Here is a 27951-nt window from a genome sequence, read left to right on the forward strand (position 1 = left end):
TTGAAATTTCTAAATCTTTATGAATAACACAATCACTTATGTTATATCCACAAAGAACAGAAAAGAGGCAAGCTTGAAAATGTGAGGATAGAAAGGTGTCACAGTGATGTGTTTTTAGAAACAGTACCTTCACCTCTAAGCACCTTTCAGGTAGGTGATAGCTAGCTCATAGGCACCAGAAATTCATAACAGAAATTAAATTACCCAAAAGGCACAGAAGAAAATGTTAACACAAGTATAAAAGTAATTTTATGTAAGATTAAAACCTATTTTAAAATGCTTCCAAATATATAAAACTATAGACAAATCCATTACACATTCAGCTTAAGTTTACCATTAAAAAGTGCACACATGATACTCTAACTGTAAATACATACCACTGTTTATAATGTAGCATTTACCACCACAGCACCCAAAGATATTAACAGAAACCAACTCCCTACTAAAATCTAGGGAAAGGTTTTACAGCTAGTGAAATAATTTATTGCAGACCGTATTTATTATAAAGAAACTGTTGGCTCATTCTACTGTATCCACACTCACTCACAATCTTAGGGGAAATACAATAAATCCACTTTCTTCTCCTAAAATGATATTTAGCACATTTGGCAAGGAGGAGTAGTCCCTTTACTCCTTCTTCTTATCTTTTTTTCTTTTTCTTTTTCTTTTTTTTTTTTTTTTTTGAGAATAAACCACTTTCACAAAACTAAGACTCAAACTTTTTCAAAGCTCAGCTTGATTTGCTGGAACTACACAGAGACATGCTTGATCACACAACAGCAACTGTACATCCTCCCACGTCTGGAATACAGAATTGATGGAGGACACTTACTTGCTTAAAATATATTTGATTATTCTGCATTTATGATAAAAATATCATCCAGGGATCATATTCAAGAGGGTAAATTTAGCATTACATGTTTCTAGAACATATAATATGTAATGCCATGCCAAACCAACAACAAACAACATAAAGCACTGAAACTGAAGAACCACTTAAAATTTAGAATTAGGAAATTTCAATCTATAATTGTCAAACAATAAATGAGTTATAATATTTTTGTAATAAGAAAAATATCACCTAAAGTGGAAAGCCAGCATTTAGTTGGGGACTATGAGATACTACATCCTTGGTCTGGCTGGCCACCATTTTAAACACCACCACAGATCTCAAGGCATGAGACCACTCACCAACAAAATCTATCCCTGCTATTGCACCTAGTGTCATCTCAATATGTGGCAGACAGCAAATGTTCTAACTTAATCTGATAGATGCTACTTTAGCATATAAAAGAGCTTGCTAAGTCCCTATTACCTGTAGCAGTCTATCAACTAAATATTTAAGAAGTCATTTCATAGGCAAGGTTTATGAATGACTTAGAAGTAAAATTAGTAATTTCTAAACCACTGTAGTGTTTTCTATGTTTTTAGAGATATTCCTAACACAGTTTTCCAAGGAGCTGTGAAAACAAGTACAAACCTACATAAGTAATTTTGTCAGGGATGTTTCTGTACTAATTTGGGGGAGACTTGTGGGCCATAAATAAATGAGATACACATCCTAAAAATAATGGTAAAAATTATCAAGTACCACTTTCAGATGGTTGCTCAAGTATCAACTTGGTATGCAAGTAAGTTCACTGATTTCTTCACCTGTGATTTCATACTCAAAGTGCTACATCTTACTTAGGTACTGATAACATTTAGAAACCTTTATAATCAGCCTCTTAAAGAAAATCCAGCCTTTTCAGATGGTAAACTTGTCTTTACTAACTTTAATGCCCGTAACTATTTCGATATAACCAAACAAAAATTTTTAAAAATATATTCCTTACAGCTCCTGATTAACTTATTTTTTGATACATTTTGAGGCTAGTAACAAAATTTAGACCAGAATAGGTTTTCATATATCAAAAAAAGGAAAGGAACACGGAGAGCACAGATGAGACGTATGGAGGCTCTATACTATAGACCCATCCTTGCTCTGTGCGGGAATCATCACAGGAATTGCGCCCATTCGACTTCGATTAGGGGCAGCTACCTTAGCAGGTGGGAGAGTCGGACTCTGAGGAGTGCGTTCAAAGTCTTCACTTGGTACTCGTTTATACTGAGTCTTGGAATATCCTTCCATGTTGGAAGGAGATATGGATCCCAGGGATGAATGATTACTGCCTATGTAGCTTCTGGCAGTGGACGTACGGCTCTTTGGAGGCGGCACATCTTCCTTGATATCGTGATGAACTTCCTTTTCATATTTTTCTTCTCTGCGCTTTTTACGACAGCAAAAGATGATAAGACCAATGAGCACTAGAGCAAGCAAAGTTCCTATAATGGCTCCTGCAATTAGTCCAGCTTTATTTGAAGGAGGGACAACGTTTACACGCAACAGGCACTGATCAGAGCCCACTCTGTTTCTGATGTACAGCTGTATGTCCCAGAGTACTCAGAAGAAGCATTTTTACAGATATAACAGATGAAGTCATTTCTGCTAACCATAAAGTGGGCATTTTCTGTGAGTCAGACAATTTTTGCCACTCATACTGTAATGGAAGTGAACCTTCTTTTGGTTCACATTTTAATTTAAAGTCACTTCCAATTTCTTCTGATCCATCAACGTAACATCTTGTACCTGAAGGCTTACCAAGAACTACCAGCTGAATCTTCCTATTTGCAACACCAGGAGCTCTTTTCACTTTGCACTGATCTGTGCCAATATCTGACAGCTGAAAATTCGTTACATTTATTGATGCATCACCAGATTTGAGATCATTACTCTTAAAATGTACTCGGCCTTTCAGATCTGGATAGTAGTCATCATAAATTTTGTCTCCAGAATATAAAATAATCACTTGATCCACCTTCTGATTATCAGCTGGTGATATCAGCCACTCGATGTCCAGTGGTCCCTGGTCTTCAGGACTAAGCGTAAATTTGCATGGCAGATAGGCAGTTTCCCCTTTGGTTTTTTCAATCATCTGCTCAGGAGTAGTGATACTCCAACCTCTGATGAAATCCGCGACTCCGCACAGGAGCACGAAGCGCAGCAGGAGCGCCATGGTGGCTGCCGTGCCATGGCCGGCGGCTGCAGGTAGGCGGCTCTCGTTCCAGGTCCTAGGCTTCCCGCGCCTGGCGCACTCAAGGTAGAAAAAATCTTAAAGACTCCACCAAAATAAACGGTTAAAGCTGATAAAGAAATTCAATAAAGTTAATAGTTACAAAATCAACATACAGATAGCATTATTGTTTCTATACATTAATGACAAACTATTACCTGAAAAATAAATTAATAAGGCAATTCAATTTATAATAGAATCAAAACAGATATAAAAATATATAAAAGACTTAGGAGTAAATTTAATCAAGAATGTGAAAGATTTGCACACTGAAAACTATAGCACATTGATAAAAAAATTAAAATGGCATAAATAAATGGAGAAACATCCTTTATTGATTGATTCAAAAATTAGTATTGTAAAAGTGTCAATGCTACCCAAAGCAATCTACAGATTAAATGCAACCACTATCAAATTCCCAGAAATAGAAAAATTACTGCTAAAATTTGTATGAAACCACAAAAGACCCTGACTAACCAAAGCAATCTTGAACAAAAAGAATAAAGCTGGAGGCATCAGACTACCTGATTCCAAACTATATTACAAAGCTATAGTAATTAAAACAACATAGCAGTGGCATAAAAACAGACATGTAGAACAGTGCAAAGGGATATACAACCCGTAAATAAATCCGTATGTCTGTGGTCAATTGACTTTTTGATAAAATAACTAAAAAATACACAATGAAGAAAGAAAATTATTTTCAATAAATGGTGTAGAAAAAACTGACTATCCACATACAGAAGAATAAAATTTGACTTTTCTTTTGCTCTTTATACAAGCATGAAATCAAAATTAAAGACTTAAATGTAAAACTACTACAAGGAAATATACAAGAAGACTGTATGACATTGGCCTGAGCTATGATTTTCTGTAGATTATTCCAAAAGCACAGGCAACAAAAGCAAAAACACATGAATGAGATTGCATAAAACTAAAAAGCTTTTCCACAGGAAAAGAAGTGATAATAGAATGAAGAGAACCCACAAATGGGATAACATTTTTAAACCATACATCAGATAAGGGGCTCATATAATAATATATAAGTAACTCAACCTACTCAAAAATAAGAATAAAACTATGCTTATTAAAAAAAATAAGCAAAGAACCAGAATAGACATTTCATAAGGCATACAAAAGGCCAACAGGTACATGAAAAAATCATAAACATTTCTAATTATCAGAGAAATGCAAATCAAAGCCACAATGAGATATCACGTCACATATTTTACTAGGGCTATTATAAAAAAAGATGGAAGATAAGTGTTGATGCGGATGTGGAGAAAAAGAAACCCTGTGCACTGTTCGTAAGAATGGAAATTAGTACAGCCATCTTGGAAAACAGTATGAAGCTTCCTCAAGAAATTATAAATATATTTACCCTATGCTCCATCAATCCCACTTCTGGATACGTGTCCAAAGGAATTTTAATCAGTATGTCAAAAACAGACATCTGCAATTTCATGTTCATTGCAGCATTATTCATAATACCCATGAATTAGAAACAACCTAAGTGCTTATCAACTGAAGAATAGATAAAAATATATGGAAAAATTGGAACCCTTCTACACCACTGGTGAGACTTTAAAATGTAAAGCAGTCTCGCAGTTCTTCAAATGGTTAAACATAGAGTTATCACGTGACCCAGCAATTCCACTCCTATGTGTTTACCAAAAAGAAAATAAAACAAATGCTACACAAACAGTAGTACACAAATGTTTATAGCAACACAAAGTAGAAAACAACAGAAATGTTCATCAGCTGAGGAGTGGATAAATAAAATGTGGTGTGTCCATAAAACAGAATCTTATTTAGCAAGAAAAAGTAAAAAACTGTTAATGCATGCTCCAAAATGGATGAACATTAAAAATATGTTAGGTGAAAGATGTGAGTAAAAAGTGACTATGTGTTATTATGATTCCATTTATGTGAAATGTCCAGAACAGGCAAATTCATAGTCAGAAAGTAGATGAGTGGTTGCCTAGACTAGGAGGGGTTTAAAAAAGGCTGGAGAAAATGGGGAAAGATTGCTAATGGGCACAAGTCTCTTTTAAGGAAAATAAAATGTTCTAAAATTATATTATGATGTTTATTTGTCCATCCAGTTAATATACAAAAAGAATTTGAAGTTTGTACTTTAAATGAGTGAATTACACAATGTATAAATTATATCTCAATAAAGCTGTGGAAAGTTAAAAGTATATGTAGGATGCCTACAAAAATACTACTTATCTTTATAAATGAATGAAATTCTGTCATTTGCAAAATCATGGATGAATTTAGAGGACATTATGCTAAGTAAAATAAGCCAGACACAGAAAGACAAATATCTCATAGTATCACTTATATGTGAAATCCAAAACTGTGCACTCATAGAAGTTAAGAATAGAATGGTGGTTTATCAGAGGCTGAGCAGGGTGGGGGGCAGGGGTGGAAAAAGGGGAAATATTGAATGGGATAATGTTTTAGTTAGGAGAAAGACATTCTGGTGATATGGTGCACAGCAAAGTGACTGCAGTTACTCATAATGTAGTGCATATCTTAAAAGTGCTAAAATAGTACATTTCAAATGTTTCACCATAATGTAATAAATATCTGAGGTGAAGGATACGTTATTTAGCCTAATTAGTCCATTTCACAATATCTACATGTATCATACCACATTGTACCCTATATATATTTATTTACCAATAAAATCAACATTTTAAAAAGTGAGGAACACAGATGTGCTAGATCTTCATCTAAAGACATTTCTGAGAAAAATGTATCTGTTTTCTTTCAGAAGAAATTTACACTTAATAGACATTATGGTAACCAAAGTAAGGCAGATAATTTTGACCATCAGCTTTTACTATGGGATAATCTCTTTTTGCTGACCTTGTAAAAGCTGTGGCATATTAACAAGTAGGAACTTTTTTTTATCATGATCAGGTAAAGGTTCTGCAAGTTTCTATTTTGAATATTTCCCCAGGAATCACAAAGTGTGAACGCCTTTTATTTCAGAGGTCTAGCCCTAAATGGTTTAGTCAATTACATCATGCATTCTGAAATAAGTACTGGTGCATTTGGGAAGGTACTATATATAATTGTGTTTTAAATTTAGCTATCATATAAATCTACTTTTCTAGTTAACAGTTTATATTTTATAGAGGCCCTCCATATATATAAGAGCTTTTCTGATAGTATATCCATTAGATTTCAAAGATAAGTAAAGGAACAATTTTGCTTTTATTATTATTATTATTATTATTTAAGGCTAGTCAAGTGAAGCAGTGGGAGTGGAGAAGGAACTGCTTTAATTTTTATATGTTGGTGTTACAGGCTATATGTGACAGGCTGTATATTTTTCTGCTGAATTTTAGAAACAAAATGAAATATTTATTTCCTACTTCATTAGATTTAGGGATGATGATTACATTGAGGGGTTGGGACTAGATTGAAGGCACCACATCATCAATCACTTGGAAACAATATTTTGCCTATGTGTTATGCTATATTCACAAAAACTTTTATTGTGGCAGGCAATATAGCTCCCTATTGAAATATGTGAAAAATGTAGAGAAAAAAAGACAATATTAGTTATCAAGGGATATTTAGGCCTGAGATGTATGATGCTAATATTCAAAACATACACTTTTTAAAAATTAGATTTAAAATGTAAATTGAAGCAGAACATTTAGAAAAAGACATAATATCTACTATAAAAGTCCTGGGTTAGAAAAGTTAAAATGCTAAATGAAAAAATAATGCTTCTTGGGTGGCTTAAAATCGAATATCAGACAAAAGATTACTCAGAAATTTTTCTAAGATTAAAAACATGTATACAGTCTCTTTGATATAAAATGAAATAAATGTCTGGATATAACTTTAACAGAATAGAATAGGGAGACATGGGCAACGAGCAGGTGTATGTAGAATAAAGTGAACATATTATAGTAATAATGAGAGGGACAGACTTGAATGATTGCTCTTGGAGACAAGGGATTTTGATGTCTAAGTTAATGACAAATCTTTTGTTTGCAAGTTTAAAAATGTAACTTAAACCTGGTGAAGGAATAAAGGGTGGTTGGAGGGATGATTCTTTGTACACTAAACTTATTTTAATGACTAATGAATTAATCATAAGTTCAAATGATTTTATGGAGGCCCTTTCTTTATTTGATATTTCTGGACTCCTTTTTTCTTTGTGTATGCTCCATTTTTACCTACTTGAACAATTTTTATCCCCAAAATTTAGGAAACTCTGTAACCAAATGTTCCAACATGATATAATCCCTGAAGGCATTTGCAGCTGGGGGAGTAGGGGAAAAGGGGTTTCTCTTTCAACAAATGCATGTTAACCTCGGTGAAAACTCAGAAGTTTAAACATGGTCCCCCTTGGGTCATGTGGCTACCCCAGGACCAATCATTGCACCAGACATAGGAGATAATCTCAAAAGCCAGGTTGGAGTCAAGGTTCTCCAGTGGAATTTCCACTTTAGAAATCAGTTTTGTCAGGCTTTGTGTTTGCATATTACAGACATGATAGCCATATAGCTATCTATTCCAGTAGAGATGAAAACCTAAGAGCATATGCCCATTCAAAGGATTTTACATGAATCTTCATAGCAGCTTTACTTGCAACAGCCAAAACCTGAAAACAGTCCAAATATCCATGGACAGGTGAATTTGTGACTTATAAACTTACTATGGTATCTGTATATAATGAAATAATACTCCCTAGTAAGAACAGAACAATTGATAGATGTAGCAACATGAATAAATCTCAAAAACAGTGATGCTGAGTGATCAGAAAGTATACATACCCTATGATTTTATGTATTTGGAAATAAAAACTCACAGATAGTGACTAGAAGTGGATCAGTGGTTGCCTGTGGATGGAATGGGGATAGGCAGGAAAAAGTGAGTAGAAAAAGCACAAGGAAACTTTGGTGGTAAAGGTAATGGATATGTTTGCTATTTTCATATGTTGTTGGTTTTGTAGAGCTACAAATGCCAAGAATTATCAAAATGTACAATTGAAGTATGTGCAGTTTATTGCATGTAAATAAACCTTTTAAAAATTAACCGATACAAATTGACTTACATGACCAGAAAGCTCTTGAAAACCTCTCCTGTTTTCTCCCCTATTTTTATTCTTGCATGCCCTTATAGACTACGTTAACACATTTCTCATCTTACCGTTATTTTGTGTCTACATTTCACCAAGTCAATATAACTATCACCATAATTTCTTGGTTTCTCTTTAGTTCATTAGTAATTATGAGTAATGTATTGAAATGTTAAAGATATGTTCATGCATTCAGAATCCTCTGCTCTCTGATCCACATAATAGTGAATTATGCTCTCAATAATTACACAGTATTGTGCTTTTTTTTTTTTTTTTTTTGAGATGGAGTCACACTTGGTTACCCAGGCTGAAGTGCAATGGTGCATTCTGGGCTCACCGTAACCTCCACCTCACGGGTTCAAGTGATTTTCCTGCCTCAGCCTCCTGAGTAGCTGGGATTACAGGCATCTGCCATCATCCCCGGCTAATTTTTGTATTTTTATTGGAGACAGGGTTTCACCATGTTGGCCAGGCTGGTCTTGAACCTCTGACCTCAGGTGACCTGCCTGTCTTGGCCTCCCAAAGTGCTGGGATTACAGGCATGAGCCACCACCCCCAGCCAGAATATTGCTACTTTTGCAAATAGCTACAGTTGACCCTGATCTGGACTTTGAGTTGATCACAGCTTTGTAAAAGAGGATAGCATTGTAAAACTGCAAAATTAGATTAATAATAACATAGAATGCTTTCAGTATAAGAAATAATACTATCCTAAGCAAAAATAAATAAATAAAACTGGAGGAATTATATTATCTAACTTCATATTATACTACAGAATTACAGTAACCAAAAGAGTAGGGTACTGGCATAAAAAGAGACCCATAGATCAATGAAACACAATAGAGAACCCAGTAACAAATCTACATACCTACAGTGAACTCATTTTTGACAAAGGTGCCAAGAACATACACTGGTGGGAAATGGTGTTGAAAAAACTGGATATCCATATGCAGAAGAATGAAAACAGACTAGTATCTATCACTGAATACAAAAGTAAAATCAAAGTTGATTAAAGATGTAAAGCTAAGACCTCAAACTATAAAACTAGTACAAAAAAACTTTGGGGAAAATCTCCAGGATATTGGTCTGGGCAAAAATATCTTGAGCAATACCCCACAAGCACAGGCAACCAAAGCAAAAATGGACAAATGGATCACATTAAGTTAAAAAGCTTCTGCACAGAAAATGATACAATCAACAAAGTTAAGAGACAATCCACAGAATGAGAGAAAATATTTGCAAACTACTCATCCAACAAAGGATTAATAATCAGAATATATAAAAAGCTCAAACAACTCTTTAAGAAACAATCTAATAACCTGGTTAAAAAAAAAGGGGGCAAAAGATTTGAATAGATATTTCTCAAAAGAAGACCTACAAATGGCAAACAGGTATAAGAAAAGGTGCTCAATATCACTGATCATCAGAGAAATGCAAATCAAAACTACAATGAGATATCATCTCACCACAGTTTATAAGACTTGTATGCAAAAGACAGGCAGTAACAAATGCTAGCAGGGATGCAGAGAAAAGGGAACACTTGTACATTGCTCCTGGGAATGTAAATTAATAAAACCACCAAGGTGAACAGTTTGGATGTTTCTCAATAAACTAAAAGTTGAGCTACCATATGATCTAGCAATCCTACTGCTGGGTCTATACCAAAAATAAAGGAAATCAGTATGTCAAATACATATCTGCACTCCCATATTTTTTGCAGCACTGTTTACAAAACTAAGATTTGGAAGAAACCTTAGTGTCCATCAACAGATGAACGGATAAAGAAAATGTGGTACATATACACAATGGAGGACTATTCAGCTGTAACAAAGAACAAGATCCAGTCATTGTCAGTAACACTGATGGAACATTATGGATCATTATATTAAGTGAAATAAGCCAGGCACAGAAAGACAAATGTTACATGTTCTTACTTATTTGTGGGATCTAAAATCAAAACAAACTCATGGACATAGAGAGTATAAGGATGGTTATCAGAGGCTGGGAAAGGTAGTTGGGGGGGGATTTTGTTGGAAGGTGGGGATGGTTAATGGGTATAAAAATAGAGAGTTAATAAGACCTACTATTTTATAGCACAATAGGGTGACTATATCCAATAATAATTTCATTGTACATTTTGAAATAACTAAGACTGTAATTGAATTTTTTTATAACTTGAAGGATAAATGCTTGAGGGGAGGGATACCCCATTCCCCAAGATGTGCTTATTTCACATTGCATGCCTGTATCAAAACATCTCAGGGACCCCACAGATACATACACATACTATGTACCCACAACGTTTTTAAACAATCTAATACAATTTTTTAAATGGCTCTTATTTTTTGTTACCTTCAATTATTGTAAAATATATTCTATTATTTATGATTTGCCTTGTTTGAAAACAAATTTTAAAAACACTATTTAAGACCAGATAAATGGACTAGGAGTAACTTGCATAAAAATGACAGAAATTGCTGCTACTTCTTCTAATTATTGAGATGGTATTTCCATATTTGTGAAATTATCTGTGATAGAAAATTGAATTGTTTCCAACATTATTTTTCATAATTAAACATGTTATATTGCTACTTCTTTAAAAGTAGCCTTTAAAATATTACCAATCTATTTTAAAGTCTACTTGCCAAAACATTAAACTATTCTTTAAAAAAGTAATTTATTTAATTATCTAACATCCTCAAGCAATGTCCTAATTTTCTCAAGCAATTATCTGATTTTTCTCAAGCAATTGATATTAGCAAGTTGTGCTAGCTAACTGCTGAGAATCATTGTCTACATATGAGATAAATCATCTATCAATCCTTTAAAGAAGACTTTATGAGCCATAGAGATTGTAGTCCAATCTGTATCACTGACTTTAAACATTGGATAATTGACACTCCGTGTTGTCTGTAAGCCTATTTCACAGCAGCTGAGTGATGTTAATAGGTACTTCTTGGAGTGCCATTTTCCTTATAACCCTTAGATTAATTCAGATTGACTGAGTTCTGTGTCAGTGGAAATTGCCAGAATTATATCATGGTGCTTTGCATCTAGTTTCACTTTTCCAAAAGCCTACACAGATTTCAGATGTTTAGAAAATAGCTCTTGTTTTCCTTCTGGGTAATCTTTTTCATGTCACCACTCTTGTCAGCATCTGCATTGGGCAAATTTCCTAGGACCTCCCTTCTGCGTCTTTTAAAATATGAAAACAAAATCAATGTAGCGCAGCAAGCCAGGGAAAGTCTGCTTTGATTGACTTACGGCCATAGTCACCCAGCAGTTCTTTCAGATGTGGCTTCCCAGGTCAGCCACTGAGCCCACCGCTGTCCTCCTGCCTGCAGATGTGGCTCTGTGAGCCGTTTGAGGAGAAAATGGGGGACTTTGGGCTTCAGCCCGAGGAGAACACGGTGGAGATGGAGGAGCCCCTGGGCGTCCACAGGTTAACTGAAAACATGAGAGGACACAAGCACGGGACCAAGTCTGTCACTAACTTGTAAAATACTCTCACCAAGCCGACTGGGCACTTTGTCTGAGTGCCTGCCTTTGCCACCACTGTGTGCAGGAATGCCTGGGGCACGAGTGGGCCATCCCAGTGTTCTTATTTCTATACATTCCGACGTTACCCCTCAGCAAAACGCCAGAGGCTGGCAGACACAGTGGAGCATCCTGCAGTAGGGATCCGAAGCCGTGGAATCTCCAAAGGACCACTTGACCGCGTCCCAGAAGCTCCAGCTCAGGCTGGACATTGCCCAGAAAGCCCACATCGTCTTTGGCAAGACCTCCCGGGTTGTGGTTTTGATTTGCATTTCTCTGATGGCCAGTGATGATTAATATTTTTTCATGTGTCTGTTGGCTGCATAAATGTCTTCTTTTGAGAAGTGTCTGTTCATATCCTTCGCCCACTTTTTGATGGGATTGTTTGATTTTTTCTTGTATATTTGTTTAAGTTCTTTGTAGATTCTGGATATTAGCCCTTTGTCAGATGGGTAGATTGCAAAATTTTTCTGCCGTTCTGTAAGTTGCCTGTTCACTCTGATGGCAGTTTCTTTTGCTGTGCAGAAGCTCTTTAGTTTAGTTAGATCCCATTTGTCAATTTTGGCTTTTGTTGCCATTGTTTTTGGTGATTTAGACATGAAGTCCTTGCCCATGCCTATGTCCTGAATGGTATTGCTTAGGTTTTCTTCTAGGGTTTTTATGGTTTTAGGTCTAACATTTAAGTCTTTAATCCATCTTGAAAAGTTAATAATAAAAATAATAATATGGAAGAAATTTAAAAAAAAAACCTCCCGGAGACCAGGAACTTGGGGCGCATGGCGTGAGATCACCCCAAGCTCTGGGTGCCTTCCTGTCCTTCTGCTTCTTCCTTGGCCGCTTTAGGGGGCGCGCCTCGCCGTGGGTCTCCCTGCGGGCGGCGCGGTGGTGCTCCTGGATGTCACCTCCAGGCGCTTTTGAGACTGCGGCCGGCACCGGGCACCAGGCACCTGCGGATTGGCCTCCCCACGCCGGGTTCAGGGACCTCCAGCGCTCCGCGGTGCAGGCTGCAGACGACCTCAACGTGGAGCTGCTGCCAGCGCCACAGGCCCCAGGGGAGGCCCAGGATGCTGCTTCCCCGCCCCAAGAAGGGCAGTTTGGAGGAAAGTCTTTGGCCTGATGGAAAGCAGTGCCCATCGGGGGCGGGGCTGAGAACTAGGCTGGCGCCGCTGCCTGGTAAGTGTGGACCAAGAGGCCCACGGCCTCCAACAGGAACCAGGTGCTTCTCCAAATCCCGGACGTCCAGGAGGAACAACGACGTCAAGCTGGCTGACACCAGGAACACCCAGAAGTCCCCGCTCCTGTCTGTCCTTCCGCACTCAGGAGCGGGGATGGCCACAGGGACACCATTCGCCCACAAACCGCTGGCGTTTGCTGCCATGGTGCGCGGAGATGCGGTCCCCGAGGAGGCCACTTTCGGCCAGGACGCCGGGATCGTATCAGCGGCAGCATCCCGCGCTGACACTCAGTATTGACTTTCCCCGGACATTGCTGGATTTTTTCCTTTTTAAAACAATTTTGCAGTGGGAGAAAAAAGGGCATCCTCAGGGCTTTTACAAAATTCTCCTGGACCTGTGGTTCTATGGTGTTCACCTCTGCGTTTTACTGACCACTAATGGGCCAAAGCTCCTAAGGCCTATAAGGGCCCAACCCAGCGCTTTAGACACCCCTGAGGGACATTTCGCGGCTCAGGAGGATAAAGGTCCTGCTGCGAGAAGGACATGCAGCCCCTTGGTCACCGCATCTTCCTCCATTCCAGCCTGGAAAGAGAGACCTTGCCCTCCACCTTACAGGCCTTCCTGACCTTGGGACCCACTGTAGAGGCCACGCGCATTTCCACTGCCAAAGCAATGACACAGGAGATGGAAAGAAATTCTTGGCCAGGCGCGGTGGCTCACGCCTGTAGTCCCCGCACTTTGGGAGGCCAAGGCGGGCAGATCACGAGGTCAGGAGATCGAGACCATCCTGGCTAGCAAGGTGAAACCCCGTCTGTACTAAAAACACCCAAAAGGTGGCCGGGCTTGGTGGCGGGCTCCTGTAGTCCCAGCTACTCGGGAGGCTGAGGCGGGAAAGTGGCGTGAACCCGGCAGGCGGAGCTTACAGTGAGCCGAGATTGCACCACTGCAGTCAAGCCTGGGGGACAGAGCGAGACTACGCCTCAGAAAAAAAAAAAAATTTGCCTTCACTATATGCGTAACTAATTTCTCTATTAGAGCCAAGAGTTGTGGGGCCCACACCGCCAGCTGACACATGAAAGTGTGGCAACGATGTGGTGGTGTCTCTGTGTGGCAGCGTGGTGGTGTGTCTGTGTGGTGGTGTCAGTGTGGCAGAGTGTCTGTGTGGTGCTATGTCCATGTGGTGGTGTGTTCATGTATCTGCATGGTGATGTCTCCGTGTGACAGTTTGTGTATCCATGTGACAGTGTCTGTGTGTCCTTGTGTCCACATGGCAGTGTCTGTGTGGTGGTGTCTGACAGTGTGGAGGTGTGTCCATGTGACAGTGTGGCGGTGTGTCTGTGTGTGGCAGTGTCCATGTGGCAGTGGGTTTGTGTGTTCGTGTGATGGTGTGTCCATGTGAGTGTAGTGATGTCTTTTGTGTGTGTCCCTGTGATAGTGTGGTGGTGTGTCCATGTGGTGATGTCTCCGTGTGTCTGTGTGTCCCTGTGATAGTGTGGTGGTGTGTCCGTGTGGTGATTTCTCCGTATGTCTGTGTGTCCGTCCATGTGAATGTGCCAGTGTGTCCATGTGAAGGTGTGTCCGTGTGGTAATGTCTCCGTGTGTCTGTACATGTGAGAGTGTGGTGGTGTGTCCGTGTAACAATGTGGCGGTGTTCCCTTCCCGGCTTGCGGAGCTGGCGTCTTTCCCTCTCAACCCAGGACGCCCCAGGAGACCCCCAGCTTGGAGGGCAGGAGGTGGCTTCTGTGGAGGGAGGCGCAGGGAGCCCCAACAGCCGAGTTTGTGGGGTCCCCTGCATTGGGTGGGAGTGAGGAGAAAGGCGCCCGGGCAGCCAGGACAAGCCTGGGCCTGCCCTAAGGAGGTGACCCACTCCGGGCCTGCATTTTGGGGTGAGCACTCCAGCTCGGTCATCTTGTCCTAAGTCCTTTGTGTGCCGTGGAGATTGCTGAGTTTTGAAGAAGGGAAGATCATCTTTGTCGCGGAAAGCCTGATGTGTTTCTCTATTGCTGTCACTTTTCAGCCTCATCGCTGCTGAAACATCAAACATTGGGCACAATCTGCCAAGAAAACTCCCGGAAGAAAATGTGGGGACTGGCAGTATCCAACCAGAGGAGTCACACACACATTTCTGTTCGGTTGGAGATCGGCCGTTTTTCCCTGTGGGTGGGGGAAGCGGAGCAGCTCTGCAGCGGGAAGGAAGGTGGGTTCTGTGTGGCCAGGAAGGTCCTGGCCCGGGGCGGAGGGGCGAGAGGGGATGTGCGGCGAAAGGCTGTGCAGGGAAGCGGGCCATGTGTATCACCCCTACTGCCGGGCGCCCAGAAGGAGGACAGGTCCTGGCCTGGCGGGAGCAGAGGCGGCGGGGCTGGAGTCCCCGCACCGGGCTTGAGGGCCGGCGGAGCCGCAGGCTGTGGCCGATGGGGACTCCCGGGCACCTGGTGGGCGTCCCCATGACCAGGATACACGCCAGGCTCCGGAGGCCAGCGGAGCAGGCCAGGCGGAGCAAGCTAGGGGTGCCAGGGGAGGCTCAAGGTTCCCGCGGTGGGAGGTGGGTCCCTGGACCCTGGTCTTCTGCTGCTGTCCCGCACATGGGCCGCCTTCGCTCAGGGGCGCCCCGCCAGGGTCGCCTATCTGGGACCTCAGCGCAGCTCCTAGCGGGCGGAAGGCTGAGGCAGAGGCCTTGGGGCCCATCTGGGTCTGCAGTTTCCACCACTCGTGACGCAGGGCGAGCTCAAGCTGTGTCGCCCAGGCAGGAAACCCTCCGACCTTGCCAGCTTTGGCGCCAGCCTTGGTGACTCTCTCCAGCTCAGCTTCAACACCTTTCAACAATTCTGTGTTCTCTATTATCACAAGAATTCTTTCTGTATTTCCTATCCTTTATCAAATAGGAATTTAAATATGCATATGGAGTGATATCACAGTTGAAACATTAAACAATATACAATTTCATGTGTCTTTTTTTGTTTAATGTATAATTTTCTAAAAAGTAAAATTATGACTCTACTGCAAATATAAGATAAACACATATCAACAATGTTTTTCAACTCAATAAGCGATGAGGGTTCCAGTAAATAGGTTCAAATCCTTGCAAGGAACATTAAAGGAGCTTTACAGCCAATGTTAATGCCAGATCGCTGGGTACTTACAGTACTGGTTAGTATCCAACATAGCCAGAAGCTGTCATCTTTGTCAGTTCTCTCTTCCATGGCACAGAAATAATGTGTTTTTCTACTGTACAAAATATTTATCTTTTCTACTACTTCTGCACATAAAAATATTGCTAGTCAGAAAAGACCAGGATTGCACTGAAAAAAAATCTCAGTAATATCTCTCACCTGTATTCATACTTTTCTTCCTTTATGAAATATCTTTCAACTGCATTTTCTATCTGAAGGTTTATAGAGAGAGGAAAATGAATAAAAGCATAGTAAGTGAATATTTTGATAACATTTTGCAGCTTTATTCATGTCTAACGAACATAAAACACACTTCCAATATTTAAAGTGTAAATGAGATGAATTTGATATGTACATGTGCCCATTAAACAATCACCATGAAGGGGACAATGAGCATATCCAATACTCTCAAAGCTTCCCAGTTCTCTTTTGTAATGCACACTCATACCTCTCTGGTGTGAAGTATTGAGCTTCACACATACACACAAATCTATACTGGGATATCTAATTGTTTCAGAAGCATTTGTTGAAAATGTTATGTCCATGAATGGTCTAAGAACTTTATCAAAAATTAGCTGATAGCTGATATACATGTGTATATCTATATTTGTACTACATTAAGTATTACTGTAACGTTATAAGTCCTGAATCCAGGTGCTGTTGATTCTCCAGCAGCACCTGGTTTCAAAGTAACTGTTTCCTTTCAAAGTAATTTGCCATTCTAGGTCCTCTACCCATCAATGTACATTTCAGAATTTTAGTTTCTCAATTTCTAAAATAAGAAATCCAGCTGTGATTTGATTGGAATTGTTATAGATCAATGTGGGAAGAGTAGACATCTTCACAATATTGAGATTTATGACTCATAAATTCTATTTATTTAGGTCTCATTTTAGCAATATTTTGTAGTTTTGTAGTTTTCAAATGTTTCTCTTTTTTGCTGGTTTATCTCTAAGTACATATTTTGATATTTACAATAGTATCAAAATTATGGTCATATTAATGCAAATGTTTTATTTTTTCCTCCATTAATTGGCAGGTAGTTTTAAATCATAATTTAATTGTATGATAAAACTGAATTTTGCGAGAAATGTATACATATTGTATATATACTGTTTGTCAGTTTGGCAGATTGACTGCATTATCATATCATAATTTAAAATTGCACTAATTACCACTCAGCCTCCTCTCAAGGACAATATATCAAAATATATAGCATGTTTCAGTTTATTTAGCATCATGAAACTCTCATATTGCACTTACTTTTGGAAACCTGGAATAATAAAATCATGTAAATATCAGTTCACAGGCGACATGAGTACATGCGACAATTTTCTAAATATCGACCTATCGCTCTTTAATTCTATGTTAATATTGTCAATTTTTTCCTCCTCTTGAAACTCTCTTATGCAGCTTATTGACTTTTGGTTCAATTCCTTCCCTGTTTTTCCCCCTAATCTACTTTCTAATATTTTACTGATGTTGTGCTCCTTTTTATCTGGACACTTTTAAAAAGCTGTGTAATTTCTCCTTTGTATTAAAATACAATTCCATATCCAAAATAAATGAGCGGAGGGACCAAACAGATGTTTGTGCAGCATGTCCATTAGCAATATTATTCACAATAATCAAAGGGAGGGAGCAGCCCATGTGAATACTGATGGATGAGTGGTTAAACAACATGTGGTATATACGGCAACATAATAATATTCAGCCTTAAAATATATTCTCACACATGCTACAAAATAGATGAAACTTGAAGACATGCTAAGTGAAATAAGCCAGTCAGAAAAATTCAAACATTCTATCATGCCACTTCTATGAGTTACTTAGTGAAAGTTGTAGAGACAGAAAGTAGAATGGTGATTGCTGGGGGGAAGGAGAGGGAGAGGAATGGGAAGTTGGTGTTCAATGAGTAAAGCATTTTAGTTGGAGAAGAAGACAAGTTTTGGAGGTCTATGGTGGTGACTGTTGCACAATAGTGCAAATATACTTAATGCCACAAAACTGTGCACTTAAAGTGATTAAAAAGGTAAATTTTATGTTGTGTATATCTTTCCAGAATTATAAACCTGCCACCACAGTATAGAAATAGAATATATTATGTAGCGTTAGGTGATGATATTTTACACATTTGCACATAATTAGAATTTCAAAGCCTTAATTTCAGATAAGGTAGTCTAAGACATAACAACATTGATGTAAGAAAACCATAAGCAATGCTTATTTTCAATCAGATTTACTAAAACATTTTATTGAACTGGTCAATTTTCTTTGCCAATATTACTGTATTCTTATTTCTAGTAATAGAGGTGTGAGAAAGCATCAAGGAAACTTAAATTGCATTCTCATACTGATGGCATACAATAATTCTGAAAACAGCAGGAGTTATGTATATCCCCCATAAGTAAAACATGAGTAACACAACACAACAAAAATTAATAGGAGACAATTCAAATAATGGTGACTTGTTATTCTTATCTAGTTAAGTACTATTCTTTTCTAACAGGAATTTGCTATTTCAAATATATTTTCTGAGATGTCTATATATTTTGAGATGACATACAAACTTGAGTCAATGACATAGAATTTTACAAATCACGCAGCTTATTCTGCGGCCATTTCTTTTGACATTTTCTCTAAACTACTAAAGAGGCATTAATGATCCATAAATTATATTACCTACATTTACAGCATTTAAAATGTGTTCAGCATGAAATATTAGCTACAGGGTAAGCTAAATAAATTAAACATGGAATAAAGATTTATCCTTAAATATAAATTACAAGAAAACTTTGATATTAGTTTTTCACAAGCGAAGCATTCTTATAAAATGTCATAACTTTTTTGGGGAAACTCTGGGAAAAATGGAGAAACACTGAGGGGTTTTAAGTATCTTTCCTGAAGCTACAGACTCCATAACCTGTCTTTACAGGGAACTCCTGCAGCTCAGACAGAAATGAGTGGCTGAGATTCCTGGTTGCATAGCAGAGCTTCTCATCCAAACCCTTTCCCTTTTTAGTGTCTGTGTATCAGTATAGAAGTTCTATAAACTGTAGTTACTTATTTTAATCCCAAAGCACAGTAACAACATATTTCATCCAAGGGTTGGCAGTTTCTGTGAGTGTTTTGTCTAATTCTCCAAAACTCTATCTACAGGATTCCAAAGAGCCTAAAAAGTAAAATATTTTAAAAAGGGGAAAGGGAGAAAGGGAAAGAAAATAAAATTAATAGCCCATTCTGTCACTGTTATTAAACACCAGAATACCTTTCTGTTAATCTAATTAAAATTAGTGACATCATTTAACATTTATGTCTTCAACAAAAGTTTGGAATCCTGAAAAACACATTTAATTTCCTAATAAATATATTTGAATTGAATTGAAATCCTTACATATTACTTTAAATAAAGAACACAAGATGATTTATGATGTAGAAAATTCTATCCCTCATTGTCCAAAATCTAACAGTTAAATTGAACTTGTTAAATAATATTTTTGGCCAGGCATGTGGCTTACACCTAGAATCCCAATACTTTGGGAGGCAAAGGCAGGTGGATTGCTTGAGCTCAGTAGTTGCAGACCAGGCTCGGCAACATGGTGAAACCCAATCTTTCCAAAAAAAAAAAAAAATTTAGCCAGGCGTAGTGGCTTGCCTGCCTGCAGTCCCAGCTACTCAGGAGGATGAGGTGGGAGGATCACCGGAGCCTGGGGAAGCTGGGGCTGCAGTGAGCCATGATTGTGCCACTGCACTCCAGCTTGGGCAACAGAATGAGACCCTGTCTCAAAGAAAGAAAGAAAGAAAGACAGATAAGAAAGAAAGAAAGAGAAAGAAAGAAAGAAAGGAAGGAAAGAAAGAAAGAAAGAGAAAGAAAGAAAGAAAGAAAGAAAGAAAGAAAGAAAGAAAGAAAGAAAGAAAAAGAAAGGAAGGAAGGAAAATTAATAGTTTTGCTGCCAATAATCTTTATGGAATTTTGCTTTAATGAAATAGATTTAACTAAGTAGTGACATGATCTGCTTAAGTGTATTGACCCTAGCAATCAGAGGCCTCCGTATCCCCACAATGACTTAACAGTTACATTTGACAAGCCTTGATTCTCCTAACCTACACAGAGCATAGTCAGAATTTCAGAATTCCAGCTTTCCCTATGCTATTTGGGCACATTGCTTAACTTATCTAAGACTCGGTATTTATACTCTTAAGATACTACTAATAATAATACCTAGTTTTTATGATATAATGTGCATCAAAAGCATTATACTTTCAGGCAGATGGCAATTTCTCAATAAAAATTTGCTAATGTTTTAGTACAAACAGGAAAATTGGATTATGATATTTATGACACTGTTGATTCTCCTTCTAGAAACATTTGTTTCTAAAACTTGTTTTCAAATTAAAGCACTATTTTGTATTCAGATTGAAAATACTATATGTTCAGATTTTTTAAAAAACAGTATTGCATGAATGTTTTAATTAAAATATTCCTAAATGAGCTTGAGCAAGGAGGACAGGGGAGATAAGTAAAATAAGGCTTTGTGGCATAGGAGACATTTGGTGGAAATCTTTCAGCTCAACTAAGATTTGAAAAAAAAAGAGAATTTTTATAAAAAATGTAAAGGCAGGATTTACCCTGATGAGCTTGTGGATAAAATACAGAGTCTAACATAATTCAAGAGACTAATCAGTCAAAGTAGTTTGGAAGGAATATCTTGAAGAGAGACAACATAAAATGAAGATCAGGTATGTAGTTATTTTAATAATCTATCCATGAGATAAAAAGCATTGGGTTTTATTTTATTTGTCAAAAAGGGACAATAGTTCCAAGAACCATTCTTTGTTCAGCCTAAAGAGGTTTTTACATTTTGAACCAGCGACATATTGTGCTAAGTAGAATAATATCCAAATTTGTGTCTATATCAACAATTTTGTTCTCAATTAGAAACACTTTATTCACACAACTGATGATTATCTGCATTTGATTTAGTGCTGAACTGTCAAAGGGGGACTAACAAAAACAAAATATTAGAGTTGTAAGCAGTGTAAGTGGAAAATAATGATCATATTGAATTCACCATTACTGAAATAAGAAAACAAAGCAAAAAATAAATAAGAAAAAAATTGACTACATGAACATTTGCTTCTCTCCTAAGAATCAAAACCCTTAATTTGCTGTGGCAAAAAAGCATCTGGGTCCATGAAACCATGCAAAAGTCTACTGTTTCTGGGAGATAAGAAGAAGCAAAACACATCAGCTTTCAGAGAAGGTTAAGAAACCTCTCATACCCTACCCTACCCCACCTGACACCAGGCAAAGGATCACTGCTTCTGGGAGAGGGATGCAAGAAAAATACTCCTCCATCAGGAGAGGAACAAGGATTGTTTTGGGGCCCAGGATTTTGCACTAATGCAGAGTAGTGCTACTGTGGTTAAGGTTTGGAAAGTCTCCATCCAGTGACCACAGACAAAGGTACATTGTTCCTATGGAAGGAGAAATAAAAGAGTTTGTTCTTATTGTGGGGTTGAAAACTTGCAATGATATAAATCAGAGGTTTTCTACTGCTGAGGTGGGAGGAGGGTAAGGTATTATTTCTTCTGCAAAAAACAACACAGGTAAGTGACAGTTTGACTCCCACTAGAATAAGAGTCAAGAAGTGCTAAAAATACCCCTCCTCTGAGTGTCCAATGATGAAACTGGCTCAAAAATAACATGAATCATCCCTCTGTCCCCAACCTGAATTTTTTGCCTAGTCACACACACACACACACACACACACACACACGCAAAATGATGTTCTACAGTTAGAGAGGAACAAGAAAGTGGAGAGAGACCCTCTCTATAACATAGGTTGTAAGGACTACCGAAAGCTAACTGTGGAACAGGATCATTGGCATATGCTCTCCAGAGTCTAAGGCCCCACACAAGGCACATCATATAGCAGCCTACTGCTGGAGAAATCTGAGTTACATTGGTCACTGAATGTTTCAGACACCGCAGCAAAAAGCAACCTTTGTTCCTGCCCACGCTAATAGCATGACATAAAAATGAAACAGAAATATAAAACAATCTCGACATAAATAATTATCTCATGATCTACTGTTTTTCTACATCAGATGATTTGCATTTTTTAGAAATTGGGAGACACATAAAAGCGAGTTAGAAATTTGAGTTACGAGTTATAATATTTTCAAAGGATAAAAAGTCAACAGAATCAAATTCAGAGATAATTCAGATGTTGGAACTAAATGCAAGTAATTTAAAATAATAATGATCAAAATGTTAAAGGATCTAGTTAAAAAAGACAACATGTATGGAAAAATGAGGAATTTCAGCAAAGATGGGAACAGTATAAGGCAAAATCTAGAAATAAGTGAAAGCATGAGAACAGAGATGAAGAATTACATCAGCAAGCTGATTAGCAGACTGGTCATCAGAGTTAAAGAAAGAAGCAGTAAATTTTATACTAGGTCAATACAAATCATTTGAATGGTAGCACAAAGGGAGGAAAGAGAAAAACCAAATAAACCAATAAACCAAGCAAATAAAATACTCCAGTCAATCCAAGAATTCTCTGGTAATATGAAATTAACTAAAATACAATTAATTGGAATTACAGAAGGAGAGTAAAAACAGAATGTGAGAGAAGACAAATTTGAAAAAGATGACTAAGGCGACCAAATAACCTCAAAATATCCAAGAAAGATTAATACAAAATTTAAAGAACGCTAGAATAATCACACTAGTCAAACTGCTGAAAACCAATGATTAGCATAAATCTTGAATTCAGTCACAGAAAAAATAGGAACACTGTGTAGAGAGATAAACAGAAACAAACATTATAATGAACTGCTTGTCAGTAACTCTACAAGTCAGAAACAAATGATACAAAATTCTTAAATAACTGAAGAAAAGTCAACCCCCAATCTTATATCCATTAACTGTAATACAGCAAAAATAACAATTAAATGACATTTGCAGATTAACACTGGAAGAGTCCCTTGCTAACAGGTATGCACTAAAATAAATGTCAAAATCATTTCTTGAGGCAAAAGGAATACGGAAGCAGGTGAAAGTTGAAACTACAACAAATAAATAAATAATGCCAGAGAACATATAAGGATATATAACCCAATTATTTTACATTGCTCTAAAGATAATTGATTGTCTAATTTTTTTAAAAAAGAGTAACTTTATATTATGGAATTCATAATATTTGAGACTATAATGCATGACATAAATAGTATAAAGGAGAGAGGAAACAGAAATATACATTTTAAGGTTTTTATACCATAGTTGGTATAGTACAAATTATAGGTTACTGTAATAAGCTAGAATAGGTATTGAAATCTCTAGAGAAACCATGAACATTTTTTTAAAATGGTATGTGCATTAATGTTTTCATAGAACTTCCAGCTTTTGTTTTTATTCATTTAATTTTATTTATTTTTTTTTTTTTTGAGATGGAGTCTTGCCCTGTTGCCCAGGCTGCAGTGCAATGGTGTGATCTCAGCTCACTGCAACCACCTCCGCCTCCCAGGTTCCAATGATTCTCCTGCCTCAGCCTCCTGAGTAGCTGGGATTACAGGAGCCCACCACCATGCCCAGCTAATTTTTGTATTTTTAGTAGAGACGGGGTTTCACCATGTTGGCCAGGCTTGTCTCAAACTCCTGGCCTCATGATCGGCCCACCTCAGCTTCCCAAAGTGCTGGGATTACAGACTTGAGACACCGTGCCAGGCCCCAGCTTTTAGTTTTTAAGGTAGTTGTTGTGTTATTACATGTGAAGTAAGGTTATTCTTAAATATCCATGTTTTGAGAATGATAATGACAAATTAATTTATCTCAATCTAAATGACATTTTAGTATTAAATGTTTAAATATTTTTATAATTTTTCCTTTTTAACAGAAGTCATTCTAACTGGTGTGAGATGGTATTTCACTGATGTTTTGCTTTGCATTTCTCTGATGATTAGTGATGGTATGCATGTGTTAATATGCTTGCTGGCCACATATGTGTTCTTCTGAAAACTGTCTGTTCACGTTCTTTGCCGATTTTTTAATGGGGTTATTTATTTTTTGCTCATTGATGTGCGTAAGTCTCTTATGGCTTCTGGATAATAGGCCTTTGCTGTATGCATAGTGTGTGAATATTTTCTTCCATTCTGTAGGCTGTCTGTTCAATCCCTTGAGAGTTTCTCATGCTGTGCAGAAGAAGCTCTTTAGTTTAATTAAATCATACTTGTCAATTTTCATTTTTCTGGCAATTGCTTTTGAGGACTTACCCATAAATTCATTGCCAAGTGCAATGTCCAGATGAATATTTCCTAGGTTTTCTTCCAGGATTTTTATAGGCAGAGGATGTAATCTCATGTCAATGGGTCTTAATAATTAAATGACTCCACACTGAGAATCATTACTGTAAAAAATCGATTTTGTTATAATGATGGAAATTTAAACATATAAAAGTAAAAACAGATGCCACCTCTTTGCTAGAACTCTACAAGGCAAATTACTATAAGAGAGGCAGAGGAAACACGATATATATATATTTATATATATATATCCATATATATATATATCTCCAAAATATAATTTGCAGTGAAATAAATGAAAGCACATTATAAATAAACTTACCTGATTTTACAAACTAACCTGTAAAGGGATTTGTACTAATTTTTCCATTGCCTGCATTGCCCTTTCTTCTAGATCCAATTTATATTTTTGTACTTCACCAATGTGTCTTCACCAATGTGTACTTTCCATACGTTTTTTAAGATTTAATATTACTTCTTCCAACATCTTTTTAGCCTCCTCTAGTTTTTTACATCCCTGTTGTATTTTTCATACATAACAACTCCTGTTGAATACCTTGATTGTTTTGAGTCAAACAGACATGTTTTGAAGATACAGCTTCCAGCTCTGCTGTAAGATCATCAAACTACATTAATAAAATAATATAGCTTGAAAATGAAGTAGGCTGAGAATAATCTCATACAAAACCAATAACAAATTTTGAAATACATTTACTTGCAATAAAATGTTATCTATAATGTAGATTCTTTAAATGTTAACCCTTAAATTACTCAGAAATTCAAGAACAAAGTAAAAGCCACCATAAGTCAGATATATTCTTTACTATCATCATCTTTGCCACAGAACTTTTGCACTTGATCTTTCTTTTATTTTTCTGATAATTTGTGTCTGTTCCTCCTTAAATGGCTCTACGTTAACTCTTATTAGAAAGTTTCAAACTCCTTTCTCTCATCATCATGCCCCAAAATTTGTCAAAAAATGTTTCAGAGATATAATATTGAGTTATTTAGGCCAAAGTCAATAAATGGCTCTTAGAATAAGACTTTGAAAATAATGTAATACTCTATGCTAGGCATGGTGGCTCATGCCTGTAATCCCAGCACTATAGGAGGCTGTGGCAGAAAGATTACTTGAGGCCAGGAATTTGAAACCAGCCAGAGCAACATAGTGATAACATAATCTCGACAAAAATTTTTTTTTTTTTAATTAGCCAGGCATGGTGACTTATGCTTGTAGATCCAACTAGTTGGGAGACTAAGGCACAAGGATGGCTTGGACTCAGAGTTCAGGGCTGCAGTGAATTATGACCAAGCCACTCCACTTCTGCCTGGATGACAGACAGAGACCATATCTCAAAGAAACACAAAATAATCCTATAAATAAGGATTCTAATGTCATAAGCCTTTCCCTAGGCTGTAAATGTTTTATGCTAATTTGAATTGCATTTTTAAAAGTAATGACTCTTGGGGTAGAGGCCATAGAATACAGCACCCAGATATAAATCCACGTATTTGCCTTACAAGAAATAAATCCACATTCTTGCCTTTCAAGAGCTCCTGAAGGAAGCACTAAACATGGAAAGGGACAAACAGTATGAGCCACTGCAAAAACATACCAAATTGTAACGACCATCGACACTATAAAGAAACTGCATTAACTAATGGAAAAAATAAACAGCTAACAACATCATGACAGGATAAATTTCACATGTAACAATATTAACCTTAAATGTAACTGGGCTAAATGCCCCAGTAAAAAGACACAGACTGGCAAGTTGGAAAAAGACTCAAGACCCATTGGTGTGCTGTGTTCAGGAGACCCATCTCACATGCAAAGACACACACAGGCTCAAAATAAAGGGATAGAGGAATATTTACCAAGCAAATGAAAAGCAAAAAAAAAAAAAAAAAAAAAAAGCAGGGGTTGCAATCCTAGTCTCTGATAAAACAGACTTTAAATGGAAAAGATCAAAAGAGACAAAGAAGGGCATTACAAAGCAGTGCCATCTGCTTTTCCTCAGGACTCTGCTCCATCAGCCATCAGGTGGTAGCCATTCAGGCTGTTGGAACCTGGCCATCCATGCTTCTTTGAGTGGGTGAGGTTAAAGGCTGGTCCAACTGCATCAGGAGCATGCTTGCAGAGGTGGCTGCTTGCTCTTTGAGCCAGCTTGGCCTTGCCTGGCATGCACAGGCCCCAGCTACTGACATGCTGCTCTGAGTGAGCTTGTCCTGCCTGGGGCCAAATTCTAAGTCTGGCCAAGGCCACAGAAGGGTGAGTCCCCTGGGTGGTAATCCTTTTTTCTGCACTTGAACATAAAGTCCTCCTCAAGACGGCCTGTGGTCTGCCTCTTTGCAACCAACAAGCCTGCAGTGCCATATAAGCTCAGAGGCATGGACTAGAGCCCCAAAGGCAGTGAACACCCTGCTCCTGAGCCTCCTGCTCATTTCCTCTGTGTGGCTCCATTTGTAGCACAGTTGTTGTACTGAGGCTTGTGTATGCTGGGCAAGGACAAGCTGCCTCAAAGAGCAACCAGCCACCTCTGCAAGGGTGTGCCAGGAGCAAGTAGACCAGCCACCAACCTCACTCACTGCCTGCCAGACACGGCACATCAGTTCTTCTACCCTAGAGGTAGGGCCCCAGTGCCATCTGCTTTTCCTGAGGCCTCTGCTCCATCAGCCATGAGGAGACAGCCACACAGGCTGTGGGAACCTGCCTATCCTTGCTTCCTTGAGTAGCCGAGGTTGGTGGCTGCTCCACCTGCTCTCGGTGCACCCCTGCAAAGGTGGCTGGTTGCTCTTTGAGCCAGCTTGGCCTTGCCTGGCATGCAGAGGCCCCAGCTACTGACATGCTCCTCTGAGTGAGCTTGTCCTGCCTTGGCCCAAATTCTAAGTCTGGTCAGGTCCACAGAAGGCAGAGTCCCCTGGGTGGTAATGCTGGCTGCTTTCTGCATTTGAACACAAAGCCCTCCTCAAGATGACCTGTGGTCTGCCTCTTGGCAATGAAGAAGCCCGCAGTGCCCTATGAGCCGTGAGGCATGGACTGGAGCCCCAAGGGCAGTGCACACCGTGCTCCTGATCCTGCTGCTCATTTCCTCTCTGTGGCTCCATTTGTAGCACAGTTGTTGCACTGAGGCTTGTGCATGCCGAACAAAGCCAAGCTGGCTCAAAGAGGAACCAGCCACCTCCGCAAGGGTGTGCCAGGAGCCGGTGGAGCAGACACTAAACTCACTCGCTGCCGGTTGGGGCACATCAGTTCTTCTTCCATAGAGGTTAGGCCCCAGTGCCATCTTCTTTTCCTCAGGCCTCTGCTCCATCAGTCTCCAGGTGGCAGCCACTCAGACTGTTGGAACCTGGCCATCTGTGCTTCCTTGTGTGGGTCAGTTTGATGGCTGCTACATCTGCTCCAGGCACACCCCTGCAGAGGTGGCTGGTTGCTCTTTGAGACAGCTTGGCCACGCCTTTCATGCACAGGCTCCAGCTACTGACACGCTGCTCTGAGTGAGCTTGTCCTGCGTTAGGCCAAATTCTAAGTCCGG

General features: G+C 38.6%; 1 protein-coding gene across 1 annotated transcript; it reads right to left on the reverse strand.

The window, feature by feature from the left end:
- Positions 1-26976, reverse strand: LOC129526137 (coxsackievirus and adenovirus receptor-like). Its single transcript, XM_063697154.1, is given in 5 exon segments — positions 1-2418; positions 2421-2462; positions 2465-3183; positions 16265-16317; positions 24386-26976. Coding segments are annotated over 3 exon segments (1092 nt in total). The 5' UTR covers positions 3057-3183; positions 16265-16317; positions 24386-26976; the 3' UTR covers positions 1-1960.
- Between the last annotated feature and the right edge of the window lie 975 nt (positions 26977-27951).

Source organism: Gorilla gorilla, chromosome 14 (assembly GCF_029281585.2).
Source record: "Gorilla gorilla gorilla isolate KB3781 chromosome 14, NHGRI_mGorGor1-v2.1_pri, whole genome shotgun sequence".
NCBI lineage: Eukaryota > Metazoa > Chordata > Mammalia > Primates > Hominidae > Gorilla > Gorilla gorilla.